This window comes from Podarcis bocagei, assembly GCF_964188305.1.
Source record: "Podarcis bocagei genome assembly, chromosome: 5".
NCBI classification, from domain to species: domain Eukaryota; kingdom Metazoa; phylum Chordata; class Lepidosauria; order Squamata; family Lacertidae; genus Podarcis; species Podarcis bocagei.
The window spans coordinates 55,647,315-55,668,321 of record NC_138129.1 but is presented as its reverse complement, the minus strand read 5'-3'; the positions used below and the strand labels follow the sequence as shown (position 1 = coordinate 55,668,321).

The 21,007-nt window shown below is 42.7% G+C and overlaps 1 protein-coding gene across 1 annotated transcript in view; it reads right to left on the bottom strand.

Moving 5' to 3' along the window:
• The window catches only part of LOC308587760 (uncharacterized protein), a 41,199-nt gene extending 21,509 nt beyond the window's left edge, over positions 1–19,690 (bottom strand). The window contains exons 1-11 of the mRNA XM_081195525.1: positions 19,430–19,690; positions 17,531–17,672; positions 11,121–11,165; positions 9,539–9,666; positions 7,613–7,737; positions 6,458–6,609; positions 5,225–5,331; positions 4,791–4,981; positions 3,574–3,707; positions 2,594–2,658; positions 792–874 (exon numbers count right to left, since the gene is read on the bottom strand). Of these exons, the coding sequence (XP_081051651.1) occupies positions 792–874; positions 2,594–2,658; positions 3,574–3,707; positions 4,791–4,981; positions 5,225–5,331; positions 6,458–6,609; positions 7,613–7,737; positions 9,539–9,666; positions 11,121–11,165; positions 17,531–17,672; positions 19,430–19,615 (1,358 nt within the window). The 5' untranslated portion in view covers positions 19,616–19,690. The remainder of the gene's footprint in view (positions 1–791; positions 875–2,593; positions 2,659–3,573; positions 3,708–4,790; positions 4,982–5,224; positions 5,332–6,457; positions 6,610–7,612; positions 7,738–9,538; positions 9,667–11,120; positions 11,166–17,530; positions 17,673–19,429) is intronic.
• Between the last annotated feature and the right edge of the window lie 1,317 nt (positions 19,691–21,007).

Sequence of the window (21,007 nt, the reverse complement as noted above, 5' to 3'; positions counted from 1 at the left end):
TCTAGAGAAGCCTTTCCCAATCTACAGCTGCCCTACAGCCGCTTTGAACCTCAGCTCCAGCCAGCAAATTCGTGCTGATGGGAACTGTTTTGCCAGCTTGGCAAAACCTGTTCTGAAGCAATGGGGTGTTTCCACAGAGGGCTTAAATAAAGAAGAATTTGGATTGAGTGCAGGATTCCTGATCCTCAGTTATGACCATCTAAGTCCTTACAATAATCCATTCATACTAACCACATTTTGAGTTTATTTTTAATCTTGTTTTTTGTTGTCATCACAGACAGAATATATCCACAGTAAAACTATTTCTTAAGGATCCATGAATCCATGTACTAAGTGCAATAGTGTGCTAAATTAAGAGCAAGATCTGTGGCGTGTCCAGACAACTGCTTCACTATGAATGCATTTAACCCATAGAAAACCCCCCACATGGATTACCCTGGACTTGGGGGCAGAGGCAACCCAAAGAGTGTGGATTGGTCCTAAAGCCTCAGTAAACAGAACACTCACACAGGGACCCCCTTATCAGGGGGGAAAGCTAATCTTTCTGGAAAGATGGCTCTGCTCATTCCTTAAAAAAAGAGAGAACAAACCTTCTGTCCCATGGAAGGGGGCTGTTCTGTTCTCCTTGTCACAATATCAGTGAGAACCAGACACAGGTAAGCAGCAATCCATAATTCTGAGGATGAACTTCACTCATTGATCATATAAATCAAGTTTTGCTTTGGCTGACTATCTTTCATCTTGCTTCTGTCTATTTTCAGTGAACAGCTTTACATCATTAGTTGTATTACCTGGGTCCAGCAGCAAACGGCAAAAATGCATAGGAATGTATTTGAGATGAATTATCGGGTGAAAACCTTAGAGGATCAAACACCTGAAAGAGAGTAAGACTGTAGTTATCAGCAGCTTGCATCAGCAATGAGATGTACTTGGACCTGCTTCATGCATGCATGCTGATCATTGGATTACTGCAGTATCAAGTGATATTGCACAAGTGAAGAGACCATCACAATCACAACACCACAAGAGGAGCTTTCATTCTTGTAAAGCACAGTGGTTTTCACTGAGGTCACTTGATGCATTCAGATGCCACTGCCAGACATCAAAGACAGAATTCAAGTGATGTACATGTATATGTGGGCTAGCCTTCAGTTTGGCAACATGGATGTGCATAGACATGTAGAAAGTTGCCGGGGGTTGAACCCAGCATGTACTGCATCCCAAACTTGTGATCTGAGGGAGAAAATGAGACTTCAGTGCCCTAGATAAATGCTCCCCATGGCCAACAGAAGCAATGTACATTATGCAAGTTAAATTAAGCAAGAGTACAATGTGTATCATTTGCAGAAAAAATAAAGGTTGCAGAATTCTTCTTTTGTGGTCTAGAGAGTCAGTGTGGTCTAGTGGTTAAGAGCAGTAGGCTCGTAATCTGGGGAACCGGGTTCGCATCTCTGCTCCTCCACATGCAGCTGCTGGGTGACCTTGGGCTTGTCACACTTCTCTGAAGACTCTCAGCCCCACTCACCTCACAGAGTGTTTGTTGTGGGGGAGGAAGGGAAAGGAGAATGTTAGCCGCTTTGAGACTCCTTCGGGTAGTGATAAAGTGGGATATCAAATCCAAACTCTTCTTTTCAGAGTTACTTTGGCTAAGAATTTTTATTGTTATTTATTTTTCCTTCCTGTATTTTCAATCACAGAATGTTCATTGCTCTGAATATGCATCCATGCTGCATCTGCTTGATATTGTCTGTACATCAACACAGGGCAATCAATGCAGACCCGCCAAGTGTCCCTATTTTCCAGGCACATCCCTGATTTAGAGAAGTTTCAGATTTTATCCCAGAATGTCCCACTTTCCCTTAGGATGTCTCTATTTTCACTGGAGAAATGTTGGAGGGTATGGAGTTTTCTGACCCCAGAGCCGTCTGAAGGCAATCCTGTATAGGGATTTTTTTTTAAATGCTGAATGTTTTATTATGATTTTATATATGTTGGAATCTGCCCAGAATGGCTGGGACAACCCAGTAAGATGTGTGGGGTAGGGTATAAACAGTAAAATTATCATTATGGAATGGGATGTCCCTATTTTTATCAGACAAATGTTGGCAGGTATGTCAACATTAGGCTGTGGAATGCTAAGTTGTCCCAAGTTGCAGCAAATTTTCATGCTCCAACTCTTGCCATTTTGCACAATTCTCAATTGATCCCCCCCAAAAAAGTGGGGCACAATACCAGAAGCCCAGATCCTAGAGCATCCACAAAGTCTCTACCGCACACATCAGGAACTGAGCAACTGTACATTTATCCCATTTTGCATGCAACGCTGCTGTGGTACTGTGATTCTAAGTGCACATCCATGCTATACATTTAAAACATATTCAGTGCACAGTCAAAGCACATGATTTCCCCCAAAGAATCCTGGGAGCTGTAGTATGTTAAGGGTTCTAGAAATGGAAGCTCTGTGAGGCAGAAACAACAGCTCATTATTCTTGGGGAAGGAGTCAGCTGCTTTTAGTGTGCAATAAACACACTTTAAATGTGCATTCAACATGCTCTAAACCATTGACCAAACAATGTTCCAGAACATAAATACCTGAGGATCCTCCCACACTTCAGGATTTTTGTGAAGAGCATAAATATTCAGGGATATCAAAGCACCTGTTAAGGATTGGAGGGAAAGGAGAGAAATATCTGATTAGTAAATGGAAGGTGGAACACACCACAAAGTTGTGTTTTCAGTGCTGCATTGCTGGATTGCAGAAAGGCCCCAGGGAAGGATTGCTTAAGATGCAGCTGTTATGGCATCCCAATGCATTTTGTGGTATTTGTTGCTGAGTTACTTGCATGTTGGTTACAATGCCTTAGTGAGGATTTGAGTCTGCTTTCATTAAGACATGGTCATTCTCTGAGGTGACAAAGAGTTTTGCCAGAACTCATGGAGCAGATAGATTAATCTGGAAGTCCTCAGGGTGACTTTATACTTCATTTTTATTTATTTTGTCATTCCTTGACCACAGTCAGTTTTACAAACTGCCTCCGAAGTGGTGCATAGTTTAATATGTAAATATATCTGCAGAGGAAGATATGAAGATGCCTTATCCTGGCATTGGCTTGTCTAATTCAAACTTGTCTTCAGTGAGGCAAGGATCTTAGCCAGCCATACTTTAAAATTTGGATATGGCATACTTAAGAGCCTGACAGAGGGTGTGTATTTCCCACACATGGATATTTCCTATTCAGCTTAGAAGTTCTTAATGTTGTAGTTTAATGAAGTTGCCCTAGTAACATCCCAAACCTTGTGTCTTGCCTCATTAGTTCCAGTGTCCTAACACAAAGAACTTTTGTAGTACAACTTCTAAGCCTCTCAACAGCCTTTAGGGGCACATGACTCCAAAGTCAGATAGAGAATTATATCCTTCAAGACAACTGAGCAAGTCAACCCTATCACCCCATCATGCCAGATACTTGTCACAAAACCAACAATCAGGACACCGGTGCCACTCTTTCAGTTTCCATCCTTCATGTCTGTCATTGAAAATACTGTGAAATGTAATCAAACATAATGAGGCAGACCTGCAGGCAATGTCTTTCCATCAGGAAATGTGACTGGTTTGTTGAGCTCTCGGTACACCTGAGGAACAGGAGGATAAACACGGAGGCTTTCCTTAATACACATCGTAGTGTAAGTCATCTTACTAAGGTCATCCCTGGGAGAAACAAAGAAACAAACTGTGAGGAAGATTCACAAGTGACAAGAAGACAAAAATATTCCACAGAAAGTGGAGTAGAATATTAAAAGACGTGACAAAAAAGGAAATTTGAGCATCCTTGCATATTCTGCATTTATGTTGTTGTTGTTTAGTCGTTTAGTCGTGTACGACTCTTCGTGACCCCATGGACTAGAGCACGCCAGGCACTTCTGTCTTCTACTGCCTCCCGCAGTTTGGTCAAAACTACATTTATACATGCAGTGAAATAACTGAGGGGGAACTTGAATATGAGACACATGTACCTCTCCCAAACAAATTAACCTTCTGCGTTAACTATGAATCTCAAAATGCTGAAGCATGACACACTCTCTAATAATAATAATAATAATAATAATAATAATAATAATAATAATAATAATAATAATAATAATAATTTATTTATACCCCGCCCATCTGGCTGGGTTTCCCCAGCCACTCTGGGCGGCTTCCAAAAGAATATTAAAATACTGTGATACATCAAACATTAAAAGCCTCCCTAAACAGGGCTGCCTTCAGATGTCTTCTAAAAGTCTGGTAGTTGTTGTTCTCTTTGACATCTGGTGGGAGGGCGTTCCACAGGGAGGGCGCCACTACCGAGAAGGCCCTCTGCCTGGTTCCCTGTAACTTGGCTTCTCGCAGTGAGGGAACCGCCAGAAGGCCCTCGGTGCTGGACCTCAGTGTCCGGGTAGAACGATGGGGGTGGAGACGCTCCTTCAGGTATACTGGACCGAGGCCGTTTAGGGCTTTAAAGGTCAGCACCAACACTTTGAATTGTGCTTGGAAACGTACTGGGAGCCAATGTAGGTCTTTCATGGAGGTCGGCACTATTTGCAATTTCTGAAGCAAACTGAAACTTTTTGTGGCATCTTACCTCTCCAAAGAGTTCCCATGTATTAACCAGGGTTTTCAAAAATCTAAAACTTTTCCACTTCAGGTCTGACAAGAGAGTCACATATTTGCTTGGAAAACAGTAAAACTTGCCCTGCTTCAGCAGGGATCCTCACAAAAGAAAAACAGATAGCGAGTGAAGAACCTTCTCACCAGCTCAGAGTCTCTCGCTCTCCAAGAATCTCCTTTATCTCCTCCCTGCATTTTTGCTGGTGCACTGGATTCTGGGCCATGGCATATAAGGTCCAGGAAATCCCACTGGTGGTGGTATCGTGACCCTCAAAGAGGAAAGTGTCCACCTCAGAACGTATGTCTTCATCAGATAATCCCTCACCATTTACATCCTGAAAAATGGAGAATGATCAAGGTCAAAAGCCACGGAGGACTTGCTTTGTTTTCCGTCACATGCAGCCACTTGCCTCCTTCATGGGATTATTGATTATTTTAAGTAAGCCACTCTGGAAGCCCTTTTTGGCTGGGCAGTGAGATAGAAACACTGTAAACCGATGTATCTAAGGGACAGGACTGTTGGCTGCATACATGCATATATCCCTTATCTGGAAATACATGATGTGGATTTTACTCACCCTGGCACAGAGAAGAATATCCAGAAAGTCTAGATATCTCTTCTTTTGGATCTTCTCAAGTTCCCGATCATCTTTGAGGAGTGCCTTTCTTTCCCTAATCACCTTTTCTGTGTAAAAAAAAGTAATAAATTTAATAATTTTCCCAAACAGACGTCATGACATTCACTGCTTCTAAGTAATTTTCTGTATGTTACTAACTTTAAAAGGATGAAGAAATTCCCATAGTGGGACAGGACTTAAGGGTGGAATCTACACACATATAAAAAAAATTCTGAAAATGTTTCTTTTTAAAACATTTTTAAAAATACATTGAATTTTCCATAAGGCTTGCCATCATCATCTAGTGTCACATTGTATATTGCACTTAAAACATTTTCTTTGCAGCTGTATAGCTGAGTCCACGGTTAGGACTGTTGTTACTAGACCTGCTGAAACAAATAATTGCAAACAAATATTGGCAAACATTGCTATTTAACTTTAGATATGACATTTTGAGTTTGAAATGTAAAACCTTAACCTAAAAATTGGAAACTCACATACTTTAGACTTGCTTGCATCTTTTGATTGACTTGATTTTGTCAGAAATCATATATGAAACCTGACATGTTATCAACTATCAAATATTCTTTTTTTAAAAAGTCTACACATCAGTTTATTTTGGGTGGCATCTAACTAAGCCATTCTCAGAGCAAACTCAGGGTTTTCTGCCTCCTTAGGGACAGGAGGCATCACTTCCTTGGTGCAGTGATTAAGCAATAAAGACATCCTTACATAAAGGCAGCATAAAATAGTTTATGGTCCAGATTTACAACACAGGTAAAAAATGTGGGTGAATAAAAAAGATCTTCTGGTATTGAAAAGACTGTAAAGCAGGTGCAAGGCGAGTCTCTCTGGAGAAGCTATTACATATCTGAAGTGCCACTGTTGAAAAGTCAAGGGTTTAGGAAACCCCTGAGAGGCATCAGAATTGCTCAGCATCCCCCCACCCCCCAGGAGAGCCCAGGTTGACTTTCTGCAGATTAAATTTTGCAGCTGGGTTCTGCTTGGGGTCTGGTAGCCGGCTATCCATGCCCTTGGGGTGTTATCGCACAAGCCTAACCATATCTGCTCAGAAGTAAGATCCATTTAATTCAATAGGGCTTACTCCCACGTAAGTGGGGTTAGGCTTGCTGCCTTAGCTATGTACGTACAGGTGTAGATCCCTCCACTGAAGAGAAGAACCAAAGGAAATACCTGTGTGGCGATGGGCTATTCTGCAAGCCTTGAAGAAACGGTATCCATGAGGACAGATGCGATAGATTAGATCATTGTGATAGAGAAATGTCTGTATTCTTTCCTGCATCAAACAACTGAGGTCACTAATTGCTTGGACATATGTATTCTTACTAGAGGAGTCAAAGAAAGAGTTTAATTCAGAGGTGATTATTTTTAACAGGCACAATACAAAACAATGTAGTTTATTTATCACATTCAGTCTAACCCCACCTGTCCTCTAAGAAATAGATAGACTTGCCCACCATCGCCATTTTATACTCATAACAACCTTCTGAGGCAAATTAGTCTGAGAGAGCAAATTATTGTGGCTGAGTCCTAACCTAATCACTGCACCAAGGAAGTGATGCCTCCTGTCCCTAAGGAGGCAGAATTGTGACTACACCTGAAAAAACTACCCTGGAACCAACAGTTTCTAGACAACTTCTTTCCGGTCACTAAACCCCATTTTTGTCCAAAGTAACTGTTAGTACAACTGTCAGTAGTGGCAGCACAACTGCAAGCATTCTTGGTGGATAGTGATTAGTTAGACCCATTCCACTCTGGATTGTAACATGGGACTTGTGAGAGACTGCCCATAGGCCTGGAAAGAACAGGTGCAGGGGTTTCAAGCAGTTTCTGTGCACCTGATGCTCACGTGAATTGGTTCTCACTAAACAATGATTTATACGAGAAGTGATTCCACACACCCCCAATGGTTCTCTGGTTTATCTATAAACTGGAGTTAAATTTTCCCTTGCCTTTACTATAAGTAATAATAATAATAATAACAATTTATTATTTAGGCACCGCCCATCTGGCTGGGTTTCCCCAGACACTCTGGGCGGCACCCAACCGAATGTTAAAAACACAATACAGCATTAAACATTAAAAACTTCCCTAAACAGGGCTGCCTTCAGATGACTTTAAAAGTAAGATAGTTGCTTATTTCCTTGACATCTGATGGGAGGGCATTCCACAGGGCAGGCGCCACTACCAAGAAGGCTCTGTAACTTCACTTCTCACAGTGAGGGAACTGCCAGAAGGCCCTTGGCACTGGACCTCAGTGTCCGGGCAGAACAATGGGGGTGGAGATGCTCCTAAGTCTCTTCCCCCCTCCCCCAGTTCTCATGATACCTGTCAAGCTGGCAATTGCTTTGATAACTGAAGATACACTTCAGCATGCTGTCCAGTGTCATGGACCCAACATGCTGGAAAATATCCAGTGATTTATCTTCTGAGAACAGCCTTTCCCATTTATCCTAATGTAAGAGAGAAAGGTTTCACATGTCAAAAGTAAATTCCTCAGATGATTAGATTTCTGGCATCCATATTTGAGCCATCCACCCATGCTGCTGCAATGTCCATATATCCATACGTAGAATGAGCAGGGCACACCATCCATTCCTTTATTTAGTACATTTACAATTCACGGTAAAAACATTTAGGCAGATCATTTGACACCCAGGTGATTTCCCCTACAACTACAAATACCACAAAATCCCTTGTTGCAATTATAGATTCGAGAGAGAACGTGGCAGTCATCTAAACACTAGTGGAGCAATCAGATTTGGGTGATTATGATCCTGTACAAACCAACCTAGCATGTGTAGTAAGCAATGAATTCTTATTTTTATATATTGTGGTAGGGTGGTTTCCATTTATTTCTAATGTGGAAGCCCTTTAAACCTTTGACAATCAAATTCCAATCAGTTAAGGTGCCTATCAGGGGTGCCAACATGAATAAAATATGGGGGTAAGCCCCACCCCACATAATTGATCACATGATACACCATTTAAATGGCAATGGCCATCAACCTGGGGTGCATGACCCCCTCAAATATTTTATTGGGTGGGCCAAAGGGACCTGTGCCCCTAGGAGTTGACTCCTCTGGTGCCTATATTTTTTCCTGTCTATGATTCCCCGCCGCCCTGAATCTTATGCAACATACAACGTACATATGGTCAGTTAGTGAGTTAATAGATTATGTTTATGGCACAAGTAAGGATGGCAGCTGGTGACCTTGTTGTGGTGTTGTTTGTGTGTGTGTGTTGTTGCCTGTATTTTTAATACTATGTCTAAATATAATTCCATGAGACCTGGTTAGGCAGATTAGGCAGATTTCTGGTTAATACTCCATGACTGTCAGCTTTTCCTCAGTGAGAGCTAATTGAGAATCAATGTTTGTGCTTGTATGAGGTACCCATCTCAGCTTGGAAGTAGTGGTGACACTCATCCTCTAGCTAAGGGAAGGGTGTGTGTGTTTGGAAGAGGCAGAGGCAAAGCTATGAATTTGTTGAAGGCAGAGTCTCTTTAGGGTGATCTGACATGGAGCCACATATATGGTACCTTGTAGGACTGTCTCATTGCTTTCCCTGATGTTTTACTTATGTATTTGAAAATAAAGCAAAGGATTTTGAAATGTAATTGAAAATAAAGCAATGCTTGAATCCTTTAATAGTGCTAGTCCAAGACATTTTGCTGAATGAAATAGAACTCTAGAACCCCAAGCCAAACCTCAGGGCCAATACTAAACAGCTACAAATTCATGTCTTCATCTCACCATCAGGTTGATGCCTGAAGCAGGTACATTCATCTTGCTGCATGAAAGTGCTGGGCTTGTACTCCCTCATCCAAAGGAAATCAAACCTGGTGCTGCTGCGCCTGGAAGTTCCCAAGGCTCAGAGCAGTACAACAAGATGGTTTAAGTTTCTGAATAAGCTATGAGTAGGATCAACATTTCTGATCAAGGCTTCCAAATTCTAGGTTGGTTGGTACCTGGGCACAAAGTGCAATTGCCATGCTGGAATATTTTAACCCAGTGCTTTTTTCCCTTACAAAAATGTTTTGACTCAAGAAAATCACCATTTTATAGTTCAAAGCAGGGAAAAGAAATACAGTAATGGACAAAAGTGCAAAGATTCACAAAATGTTTAGGGGTATGTGTACCCCTGCATACCCCCCCCCCAAAAAAGAACCACAATACTATTGGTTTAGATTTTCTATTAGATATAAGAGAGAGGTATTTTGGGGTGTGTGTTTTTTTAAAAAAAAGCCCTTACCAGCATCACTTTGGTGGAATCGACCATCAGTACCACATATGACTTTAAAATATCACTGTGAAATGCAGGAGTCAACAGTCGCCGGTGCTGGAACCATTTGGGCCCATCTAATACCAGTAGCCCTTTCCCTAATATGGAACGAAAAAGCTAGTCAAATCTTTTTCTTTTTTTTTTGTTAGTAATCTCTGCAGAACATGTCTGAACAGAGGCATGCTAAAAGGATTTAAAATTCCATGCCAAACCCATCTAATCCTGCAACTAATACATCTGCATTTTGTACTCTCAATAAATGACATACAGAGATTGTTGGCTTTAATGCGGATCATCACATTGATCTCCACCCTACTACCACAAAGAATTCAACCCTGGCAATCTTGTGGAATTGCAGAAGAAAGGAGTGGCCCAAACAAAAGGAGACACAGCAGTCGTGATGGCGGACTTTAACACAGGAAACAAAGGGGTATACTTTAATAGGAATTGGATCTATGCTTGCATTGCAGTAGGGGCTTCAATCTGAACAGGGCATTATTATACAAGATACTTAGCATAATGGTTAGTGACATGCACTGTAACCTTATCCAAAGTTGCTCATACGTTGTCTTCCCAAGAAGATTACTCAGTTCTTTAGAATAGATGCTAGTGGTCTAACATAAACAAAACACATTGCATTAATGGAATGTGAATAGCTGCCCTTCCCCTAATGAGGTCAGCCAAGGGACAGAAAGTCCAATATTTGCTTGAAAGAGCAATAAGAGCTTAAATCCCCTTGACACCTCTGAGGTATGTTGCTGTCACTTACATTAAATGCAAGGACCAATGCAATAACAAGTTGTACATATTCACAGCAGTGACTGGAGGAGGAATGACTGCTGGGAAGAGTGCAGAAAGAAGAAAAGCCATTGTACACCTGCATCAGCACAACCGGACATCTTCATCTGCCCCAGCTGCAACAAAACATCTCTCTCCTGTTTTGGTCTCTACAGCCACAGCAGGCTCTGTAACTCCAATAGTTTGACTTCATCCCCAAAGGCGCCCTCTTCCATTGCCTCCCGAGACAGATGGATCCCAATCAACGTTTCTCTTATTTGGCTGTTCTTTGGAACTCAGTGTTCTGATTTTATGATATAGATTGATGGTATGCCATGGGTAGAGTCCATCACATGAGGAAACTCCTTGTTCACATTTAATCAGGGATAGCACCACAAGAAGAATCCCTAAGTTAAGTTAATTCATCTAACTCTGGAGTCCCCGGTGTGGCACCTGTGGGCACTATTGGACCATTGGTGCCTGCTAGAGCTCCCTCACCATCCCATACTTGCTTGCTTTTTTTTTAAAGGGATAACCTCCCCCCACACACACACACACCCTTTTCTTTGTGTGTTCCTTGTTTTAGGCTCTGTGCAGGTCATTTTAAGGTTGTTCTTTTCTTTTTGGAGGGACTGTTCTGAGCACCTTCAAATTTTTCTTCTGTGAAATGGGTATTTGGGGGCAGTTCCTTACCATTTCCAGATGCGCCCCAGGGCCTAAAGAAGTTGGAGATTCCTGATCAAAATGTAATAACCAAAAGCATAATGCTACTTACCGATCCATGGGAGAAAAAAATTGTAGAAATCAAGAGCCTTCGGATCTGCAACATTCAAAAAGGATGAGTGCATTGAGCAATGCAGAAAAAGAAAGCAGGATATTTTAATATATTTTTTTAAAAAAAATTAATCAGTGGGTCTATTCTGAGTATGGCTAACATTGGTTGGATGCAAGCATTAGCAAACAAGTAGCCCAGGGAAAGCATAGCAAAATGGAATGATGGACACAAAATGCTGAGGGCTGGCTAAACTAGTAGAAATATGTTTATTTTTATTTAAGGAACATTTACGAAACTGCAAAAAAAAATTATCATGGAAAAATAATGGCTTATTATTGCCTTTCCCCCTTTTGTTATTGTAGTTTCATTCCCCCGCCCCTTATCTATATGTTGTTGTTGTCCTTAAATCTATTTTAAAAAGTTTTTTAAAGAAAACAACCACACAATCATATAATTTATAATTAATACCCCTCCATCTTAACATTCTATTTGGGGTTGCTTTCTAAATATCATGCTGACACACACACTGAATTAATGACAAAGGACATGACTTTTTTAAAAGCGCACACACATGATGCTGATCATGATGCTCTTGCACATCTCTTTTCATCACAAGGTGGACAAGCATCAGAGCCAGAAGCAGGGAGTTCTGCTTCCAGAAACACTAACTCATTTTCCTCTTCCACACTCATACATTATTTCAGGCATGTCCAAAGTCTGTTTTGGGGGCCTAATCCCGCCTGCCGGTCAATTCAATCCTGCCCCCACAGGCAGTTCCTCCCCGTAGTAGTGGTGGAGCTTCATGCTCCGGCACCAGGGGGCGTAGAGCAGGTGGGGGCAGAGCTGGCGTGCGTCCTGGGGGCATGGCGTGCCACCCACAGGGGCGTGGCACCCAGCACAGTCAGGGGGCAGCCGCAATGGCACCCCACTGGGATCGTGCTGCCAGGGGCGGTGCCCTCCCCCTCCCTCCGCCAGTGCCCTGTGGTTTAAAAAAAAGGTCAACAACTTCTTTGGTCGGCCCTCCTGAATGTTTACCTCATCAAATCTGGCCCTCTTTGAAAAAAGTTTGGACACCCCTGCATTATCTCCTCCCTCCCTCTCTCACACACATTCAAAATACTCATACATGCTGTCACAGGCTTATGCCACACATGCACTTCCAAGAATAAATAGGGAGAATGAAATGCTGTGTCCAGATCTTTAACAATGCTTCTCCCTCCCTTTGCATCTCCTCAGTGAAATGAGGAGATCAAAACATCGCTGAAGATAAACAGAGAACCTTTCTCCTTTCCTCTCCTGCAAAACTTCCATACTGAGATATGAAGGCATAAAAAATGTTGTTGCCTGCTCTTCAAGAAACACATAGAGACCATGTTTCCCTTCCTTTCTAAGCATCTCCATGCTGATATGAGGAGGAGGAAATGTCATTGATTGATCTCCACTGAAGATCCCCTTTCCTCTGGGGGGGGCACTAGGGGCGCATTGGAAGATGGCCGACAATAACATCTCTCCGACCCACACGAGGTAATTAAGAGGCTGTGATGGGAGTAAACAGCCTCCCTGCCCCCCCCAGGGAATGGGGGGGACTGCCCTTGCCTGCTGTGCCCATATATATCACCCCCGAACTTGAGGGAGTGGGGGCACTAGGCAGAAAGCCCTTGTGTGGATTTCAGTTCTCCTGGACGCTGTCTCGATTTGTGCCACTAGCTGCAGCAACTTCAAAAGAAACAATTAGGAAGAAGCAAATGCACATATTTCAAGGAAGAATGGGGAGTAAAGACTGCTAATTGAAGGAATCTCTGAGAAAGAACACGGGTTGGATAAACAGGAATATATCATGAGAAGACACACCAAGGCTCGGTAAGTCGGCAACAGGACTGGATGGGAGGGGGACTTTCCTTTCTTTCTTCTATGTGATTAACCAATAATCCCCCCACACACAAGTCAGAAATGCCGCTTAAATGACCTAACCTGGAAGATTTAAGACTGTGTAGAGATAATTTCTAACCAAAGCATGTTTTAAGGAGATCGTGGAAAAGTACAAGAGCTTTGGGATGACGCAGTAAAAAACAGCGTCGCCATTTTGGCAAGTTCTGTCGAAAGATTTATGTCTGGGAGGAGGAATGCATTTGTTTTCATACTGCGGGCGAACCTCTTCAGAGGACTAAAGAAGGCGATAGATTTGTGAAGATTAATGATGGAAAGAGTGCTTTTATTTATGGAAGTGATGATATATGGAAACCATCTCGATATGGTTATTGGACGGAAAAATCCACACAGGATTATAATTTGTGTTTACCTGCTTAAGGAGGTTATCAGAAGAGATCACAAAGAAAAAAGAAAAATATATGAAAATAACAACATGAGATGTGGGAACAGCAAGATAGGACTGAATAGAATTGTGAACATTATTTGGACAGATTTGTGGACATTAATGCAGCAGCAAGAAGATGATTGGAATCCCCTTCGGAACTTGAAATATGGGTACCCCCAACAAAAATTTGAAATTCGGCTTTGTAATTCGGAATTTATGTGATGTGATTTGATTTGATTGGTCGGTTAATAAAAAATATTTAATAAAAAAGAAGAAGATCCCCTTTCCTCCAGTAATCTGAAATGTAGGCTCCAATAATCAATCTATGCTCTCTCTCTTTTTCCATCTTTCCTCTCTGGCCTTCACTTTTCACATTTAAATATATCTCTGTTACATTCCTGAGTTCATTTCGGACTTTTACCATCAAGTTTAATCAACTTAAGCTGTTGTTTTTAATCCCTGGGATACTTAGAAAAAAAGGTTTTGCTTTTCAAAATGGGCTGTTCTGAGTTGGATGGGGTCTCAGCTCTGCTACTACTTCTGCTGGCTAGGGAAGGAAGGATCTGTCAAGTTTGGTTCTCTCCATGTTTCATTTTTCCAATCTGACTTTCAGTTATCCACACATTGCTGCTATTTGTATTTTAATTTTTTAAATAAAAATCCTCACGAAACTTCATCAGCATTTTAGTGCAAATTTCTCAGAGTAAACAAATTTTATATGCAGTTTTGATGAACGTACACATTTCTGCAAGCCATCCCGTAACATTATGCATCCTTGTTGTTATGTTCACTAATACCTTCACTTTTATGCACACTTTCCCCTAATATATATTTTTAATAAACATCTGTTAAGACTACTGCATTGCAAAAATTCAGATACCCTCATATTTCAAAGGATAGCCATGTTTTGGTTCACAAATTCGGAAACTGCGAAATTGATAATTTGGTTTTAAATGCCTACAGAATCCAATTTCTCCAGCATCTCTATAACTAGCTCCCACTGTTTTGCTAGAATGATCATGCAAGATCTTCTCAACCAAAGGCAGAAGTAACAGTGAAAACAGCCAGAGGCAACAGAGGAAGGTGCCAACTGCTGCTGTTAATTAAAAACTAGGAATTGAAACCAAACAGAATTTGGGAGACAGCTCTCCAGAAACTCCTCAGAATACATAAGAATAAATAAGGGGCACCTGGAAAATGCAAGGAAAGCTGTGTTGGTTGTTGTTTAAATGAAAACGATTTTGCCACCTCATATTTAGTAAGGAGCTGAAAACAAACATATGAAGCCCACTGATTATTCCTACAAATAAATGTTAGGAATAATAATGTTGTAGAAGGTATAAAAGACTCAAGAGCTGAAGTGACCTTCAGCTAAAGTAGTGGATTGGAATCCTTCTGTTATCACACCACTTCATAACAGAGTCAGGTTTCTTCTCAGAAAACCTTATTATAAAGCTTTCTTTCAAAAGCTGTTGAAGTGGTCTGGCAAACATTTTCCAAGCACACAAAGTATTAGCTTTCTACTCAAGGCCAGAGGCAGCAGTTGGTATCACTGGAGAACTCACACCCCAGTAAAAGGCCCGCTGCCAGTTCCTGGAGCCTCCTGGCCATCTTCTTCCTCCTCCTCCTCCTCCTCCTTGCTATTACTGCCTGATCATCTGATATCTCCAAACAAGCAGTTTTTCTATTACTGCCTGATCATCTGATATCTCCAAACAAGCAGTTTAGGATTAAGGACAAGGAACATGCCTTGTGTTCTCTTTCTCTGGAAGATGGTGCCAACTGAACCCAGAAGCACAGGGAAGTGAGAGGACAATAGTGAAAAGGAAGAGCAGGTGGGCACACTCAGGGAGCAAAGCCTGAGGGTTCCCACAAAACCCAGAACTGGCACTGATTTTACTGAGCGATATAGCAGATACAAGAAGCATATCAACCACATAAAACATCAGTCTTCTGTTGCTCTAGCCAAACCCACTGAAGGCCTAGTCAACCTGGTCTGATATGAGTGAAGCTCTTGCTCTGAATCTGTGTAAACTATTACGTTTTTAGCTAACATGGAGGTAGAGAATGGTGGAATATGCGAGTTACACCTTGATTAGATGCCGACAAGTCGAACCTAAAAAGGCCACACGGCATTGGCATGACCTGGAAGGAACCTTAAGAAAAAGACAAAGTACCATCAACAGGGGGAAATGTCAGGAGAATGACAGGATGATATTTAAGCTGGGCAAACTGATGTTTCAGTACGATAAGTTAAGAGCATGGCTTTGTTCCGCTTTTAGCCAGATGCTTAAGAAAAACATTTTCCACATGGCATTTATGTAGCAACTATAGCATGTGTAAACAAAGAAAGAATGCAAGGGCACACTGGGACCATCAATCATTTGTTTTGCAAGCACAAGAGAGAAAAAATTATTGCATATGGAGAAAAGGGGGGAAGAAAAGGAGATGAGAACCATCAGACACAGTTAGCTCCAACTGTGCTAACTGTAGACAGAGCTCTAAATAAGAACTCACTGAACAATAAATAGGCAGCAGGATGCATAGCTCAGCTGGTTAGAACGTGGTGCTGATAAGGCCAAGGTTGCAGGTTCATTTCCCATATGGGACAGCTGCATATTTCTGCATTGCAGGGGTTCGACTAGATGATCCTCAGGGTCCCTTCCAACTCTATGATTCTATGATCAGACTGGTGCCTGTTCCAAGGATGAAGCTTTGCCTTGGGCTGATTTCTGGCTTGTTTCCACCTGGAAATTGAAGGGCTGGTCATCACCCCTCCTCTGCTGAAGATGTCGCATTTGGTTGTCATAAGCCCTTGCTGATCCGTAAATATTTTTCCTGTTGTGGCTGACACCCTATGGGCAGGTGTTTTTTAACTATAGGCATTTACATTGCCTCTGTAATGACTAAAATGGAATTGTAGCTTTTCAGCTTCAAGGTCTGGATTTCTGTTCCTGATTACACTATCTGTACAATCCTAGTCAACCTTTCATGCTGAGCTGTGTTGGGTATGTGGCTTTTCATAACCATAGGCTGGTAGGAATACTTGGTAGTTCTACCATTGACCTAGACCAGGGAGGAAGGGGAAAGGAAGACTCAGCAGCGATGCCAATAGAACAAATTAGAGGGTTGCGATAGAAGAGTGCCAGGCCTACTCATCTTTTATTATAAAATACCAACTTCTATGCCTTTCAGGTAAGGTTGGGCTTACTGCAAGTTTAAGGCAAGTTTAACAAGTAAAAACCTGTAAAATGGTATGAGAAAAGATGATAGTAAGTGCAAAACACAGAGACTAACACTTAGAATGATTCAAAAAGTGACATGGTTATGGCTTCCCCTGGACAACGAGCTCTTTCTGGAGTTTCAGCACCATGTGCAACCCCTGTATCTCAGAAGTAATTTCCCTCTCAGTCAATTAGCATTTGTGAGACAAATTAATGTTTGCTATCTCACATATAATTCTATAGTGATACTTGCAATACTTTTCACACCTTCCTGGGTTTCCTGGGCTATAATGGCTGTTGGTTTTGTTTTATTTGGTTTTGTTTGGTTTACAGTATAGTTGTTGGTTTTGTTTAGCTTGCCAAATAGAGAAACAAGTCAGTCAGGCTACTGGCCTAAAGGGAACAACTTCAGAGGGGAGTGATGAGTGCAGACATGCCTACGGGAAGGGTAATAGCTCAATGGTGGGGTATCTGCCTCACATGCAGAAGGTCCCGTGTTCAATCCTTGGCATCTCCAGTTAGGACTGAGAGAGACCCAAGTCTGAGGCCCTGGAGAACCACTGACAGTTGATGTAGACAATGCTGAGCTAGATGGGCCAATGGTCTTATTCAGTATAAGCAGCTTCCTATGTTTCTACAGCTAAGCTCTTACAACATAACAGTGATGAGAAACCTGGGCTGCTCCAGATGTTGGACTACAACTCCCATCATCCCTGACCATTGGAAATGTTGACTGGGGCTGGTGGCAACGGAAGTCCAAGAGCATCTGCAGGGCCACAGGTCCCCCATCAACAGAGCTTAGCTACCAAATGACACTGAGTGTACAGATAGGAGATGTACAGATATTGCCTTAAAATGGGCCATTTCGTTACCTCCTCTGCTGTATACAGCCTTGGCGTAATCTGGATGGTAGATATTGAGAAACCCCAAGAAAGCTCCAAACCACAAGGAATGACCCTTGGGATATCTCTCCGACCAGGACACCATTGTGGCAAGTTCTCCAATTCGGCCGAGCTGCGGCAATTGGGGACAAAAATCAAATCAATGCTATTATAGTCAACTAGGTGTGGACTTCCCACTGTTCAGGCCATCTCAGAGTCTTAAGTCAGTCTGATAAACATTACATAAAAAGATGGTCTCAGAAGCTTTACACTGGTATAACCAGTTCTACCCAGCCTATATCCACCAAAAAGATCATGAAGTAACAAACAAGTTTTTTAGTTTTCCAAAGTCTTTGATCAGGCATGAGATGAAGCTGATTCCTAATTTCCAGCTCTGTATCTCATGCAGATCCACATGAGCAATCAGAACAAAGAAGTACATACGCTCTTAGACCCCTAAACAAGTTTTGGGCTACTGCATAACATAGATCTCCATGACCAGGGCTCCATTTCCTTGGAGACTCAAAAACATTTCAAGCCTGCTTTAAAGCACAAAGTCCCCAGGCCATCGGGGATCTCTCACTCCACAATAAGCATTGGGATGCTTCATAGCAGGCTTATCAGATACCTTCCAAAACTATCCCCTTCATCCTGTAATTTGTGCCCCATTTAAGTTTCTGTCCTAAACCTAGTAAAGGTAAAGGTAAAGAGACCCCTGACCATTAGGTCCAGTCGTGACAGCCTCTGGGGTTGCGGCACTCATCTCGTTTTATTGGTCAAGGGAGCCGGCGTACAGCTTCCAGGTCATGTGGCTAGCATGACTAAAGCCGCTTCTGGCAAACCAGAGCAGCGCACAGAAACACCATTTACCTTTCTGCCGGAGCGGTACCTATTTATCTACTTGCACTTTGACGTGCTTTCAAACTGCTAGGTTTGCAGGAGCTAGGACTGAGCAATGGGAGCTCACCCCGTCAAGGGGATTCGAACCACCGACCTTCTGATCGGCAAATCCTAGGCTCTGTGATTTAACCCACAGCACCACCCAAGTCCATAAACCTAAACCTAGTACAACAGCCTGGAAGCAACCTCAGGGTCATGGCGACATATCCATAGGCGCCGACTCCATGGGGCTTGAGGGGGCTGAGCCCCCTCAAAAAAAAATTGGGGGGGGCTCAGCCCCCCCCAATAATCTCAGGCGGGCGCCCTTCCAGCAGAGCGCCGCCGCCGTCCCCCGCCTCCTCCTTCGCCAGCCAGCCAGCCGCGCGCCCTAATCGGAGAGCCCCGGCCGGAAATCCCGCGAGAACAGGGGAATCCCGACTGGCCACACCTCCCAGCCAGCCAATCGGCTGGCTGGGGGGGCGTGGCTTGCCCTATTTAGGGCCGGAGCCACTTTATTTGCATATTCATGAGCTTATTTATTATTCATGAGCTTTCCCGGGCCCCCCCAATATTTTTTCTAAGTCCGCGTCCCTGGACATATCCCTGTGTTAGAATCAAATCACCAAATTCCTATAATGTGAGAAATAGCTGATTTCAGGTAGTGTATGGGTGGGCTGAATAGGAAGTGGGTGCTGAACTAGAAGGCGACAGCACCATGGCTAGGGACAAGCAGCTTCTTGGGTAAAGTACAGATAGGCACTTCTAGCATTCATCTCATGTCTGCTTCTCTGTACGTGAAATTACATCCTGCTTTATAGGAATCTAGTTCACATTCTAACACATAGGTCATGGCACCATAATGTCTACTTTGCCCTTTGCCACTCGCATTGTAGTTGCTCACGAAAAGTCTGATGTACCAGCAGTGGCAACAGCACTACATTTGTTTGACACAAAACATTACAATCACTCACTTTTTTCTGAGTTCTACTAGTTGGAATGAAGAAGTCCTACCTCATTGGTGTGTCCATAAAACCAATGCTTCGGTGGCCCTGGGAAGCTCTCCAAAGATCTGATCAGCTTTTGCCTCCTTTGGTATAGCCGGATGACTTTCAGGAGCACGCTGACCAGACAGAAGATAGCAGCTGCATAAAAAACCGGGTAAAGGTTTAACCCCAGTCCAGGCAAGGCGAGTTGCATTTTGCTCAGTATGAATTCCCTGGAAGCAGCTTCTGGGTCTCTTGGTGGAAGTATGGCTGGATGCAGCTTGTATGCAATCCTGTAGTAATGCTATATATGAAACAAATAGGCGGGGACACCATAGATATCATATTTCAGCAGGCTGGAATGAAGTGCAGCACCACTTCCAGAGTGAGCAAACAAACGGGGCGGGGGGACAAAACACAGGGGTGGAGATCAGCATTTTACCGATTATGCTATAAATAATATCACTACAGCTCAGCTGATTAACCTGAGTTAATCCATCAGCCTTTACAAAGCAAGGGCTCTTGGTGGCTATGCCTAAGGTATGGAATCTCAGCCAGTGAATCAGACAAGAGCTAATTGCAAAAGCATTCTGTTTGCTTTTAGGGTTCAAGTTGGTGGATAAACGATCTATTGTGATCCAAGGCTCTGCTTAAGGTCTAGTGCAGTGTGAACGAGCTAAGCAATGTAAGGTGCAAGAGGCTGATCTCTATTCTTATCATTTACCATGCCTCCCTCCACCCAAGAATCAGACTGGGTGGGTGTTGGAGTGTGGTTGCAAAGGATACAGGTGCATCCATCCGTTAAGGCTGAACTCAGCAACATTGCCTTATAAGTCCATGCCTATGTATGTGTATGTGTATGTGTTCTACCTGGAATGCCAGAGGCATTAATCTTTCAGGGGCAATGTGTCTGTTATCCCATTAATAACACTGGGCAACAATTTTTTACTTTTTGAATGTTGTCTAGATTTCTACAACTGATTTAGGGTGTTTTTGCACTGCTGAATCAGGAAATGGCATCTGTTTCTCTCCATCAGGTCAGGTTTACTGTAAACTGAATGGTGGGCATTGATAAAGGTAAGTACACGTAAATTGCATGTTGCTTCACCATTTTTCAAACTTCAGGGCTTGAACTTCCATTTCTTGCAACTCCAGGAATGCTCAGCGGCAGGGAGGTCTCTCTTCAGAGTCCAACAGTAGTCAGCCATCATGACTGCATCCCAGCGACCCTGATACCTGGTCTCCATCTCTTTCATGTCCTGATGGAATCTCTCCCCCTGCTTGTCACTCATTGAACTCAGGTTCTCAGGAAACCGGTCCATATGTGAAAATAGTAGTGCATCTTGACGCTCATGTTGCAGCCCAGGTTTCTGAAAGCACTCAGCATGTTGTTGACAAGTTCTGCGTAGTTTCTGGCCTTATTGTTGCCAAGAAAGTTCTTCACTACCAGAACAAATGCCTTCCACGCTTCCAGTTCCACTTCGTTCACTGAGTTTCCGAACTCTGAATCTCTGATGAGCTGACAGATCTGAGGACCGTCAAAGATGCCAGCTTTCAACTTCTCCATGGTCAATCCTGGAAAAGCCTGGCACAAGTAAGTGAAGCA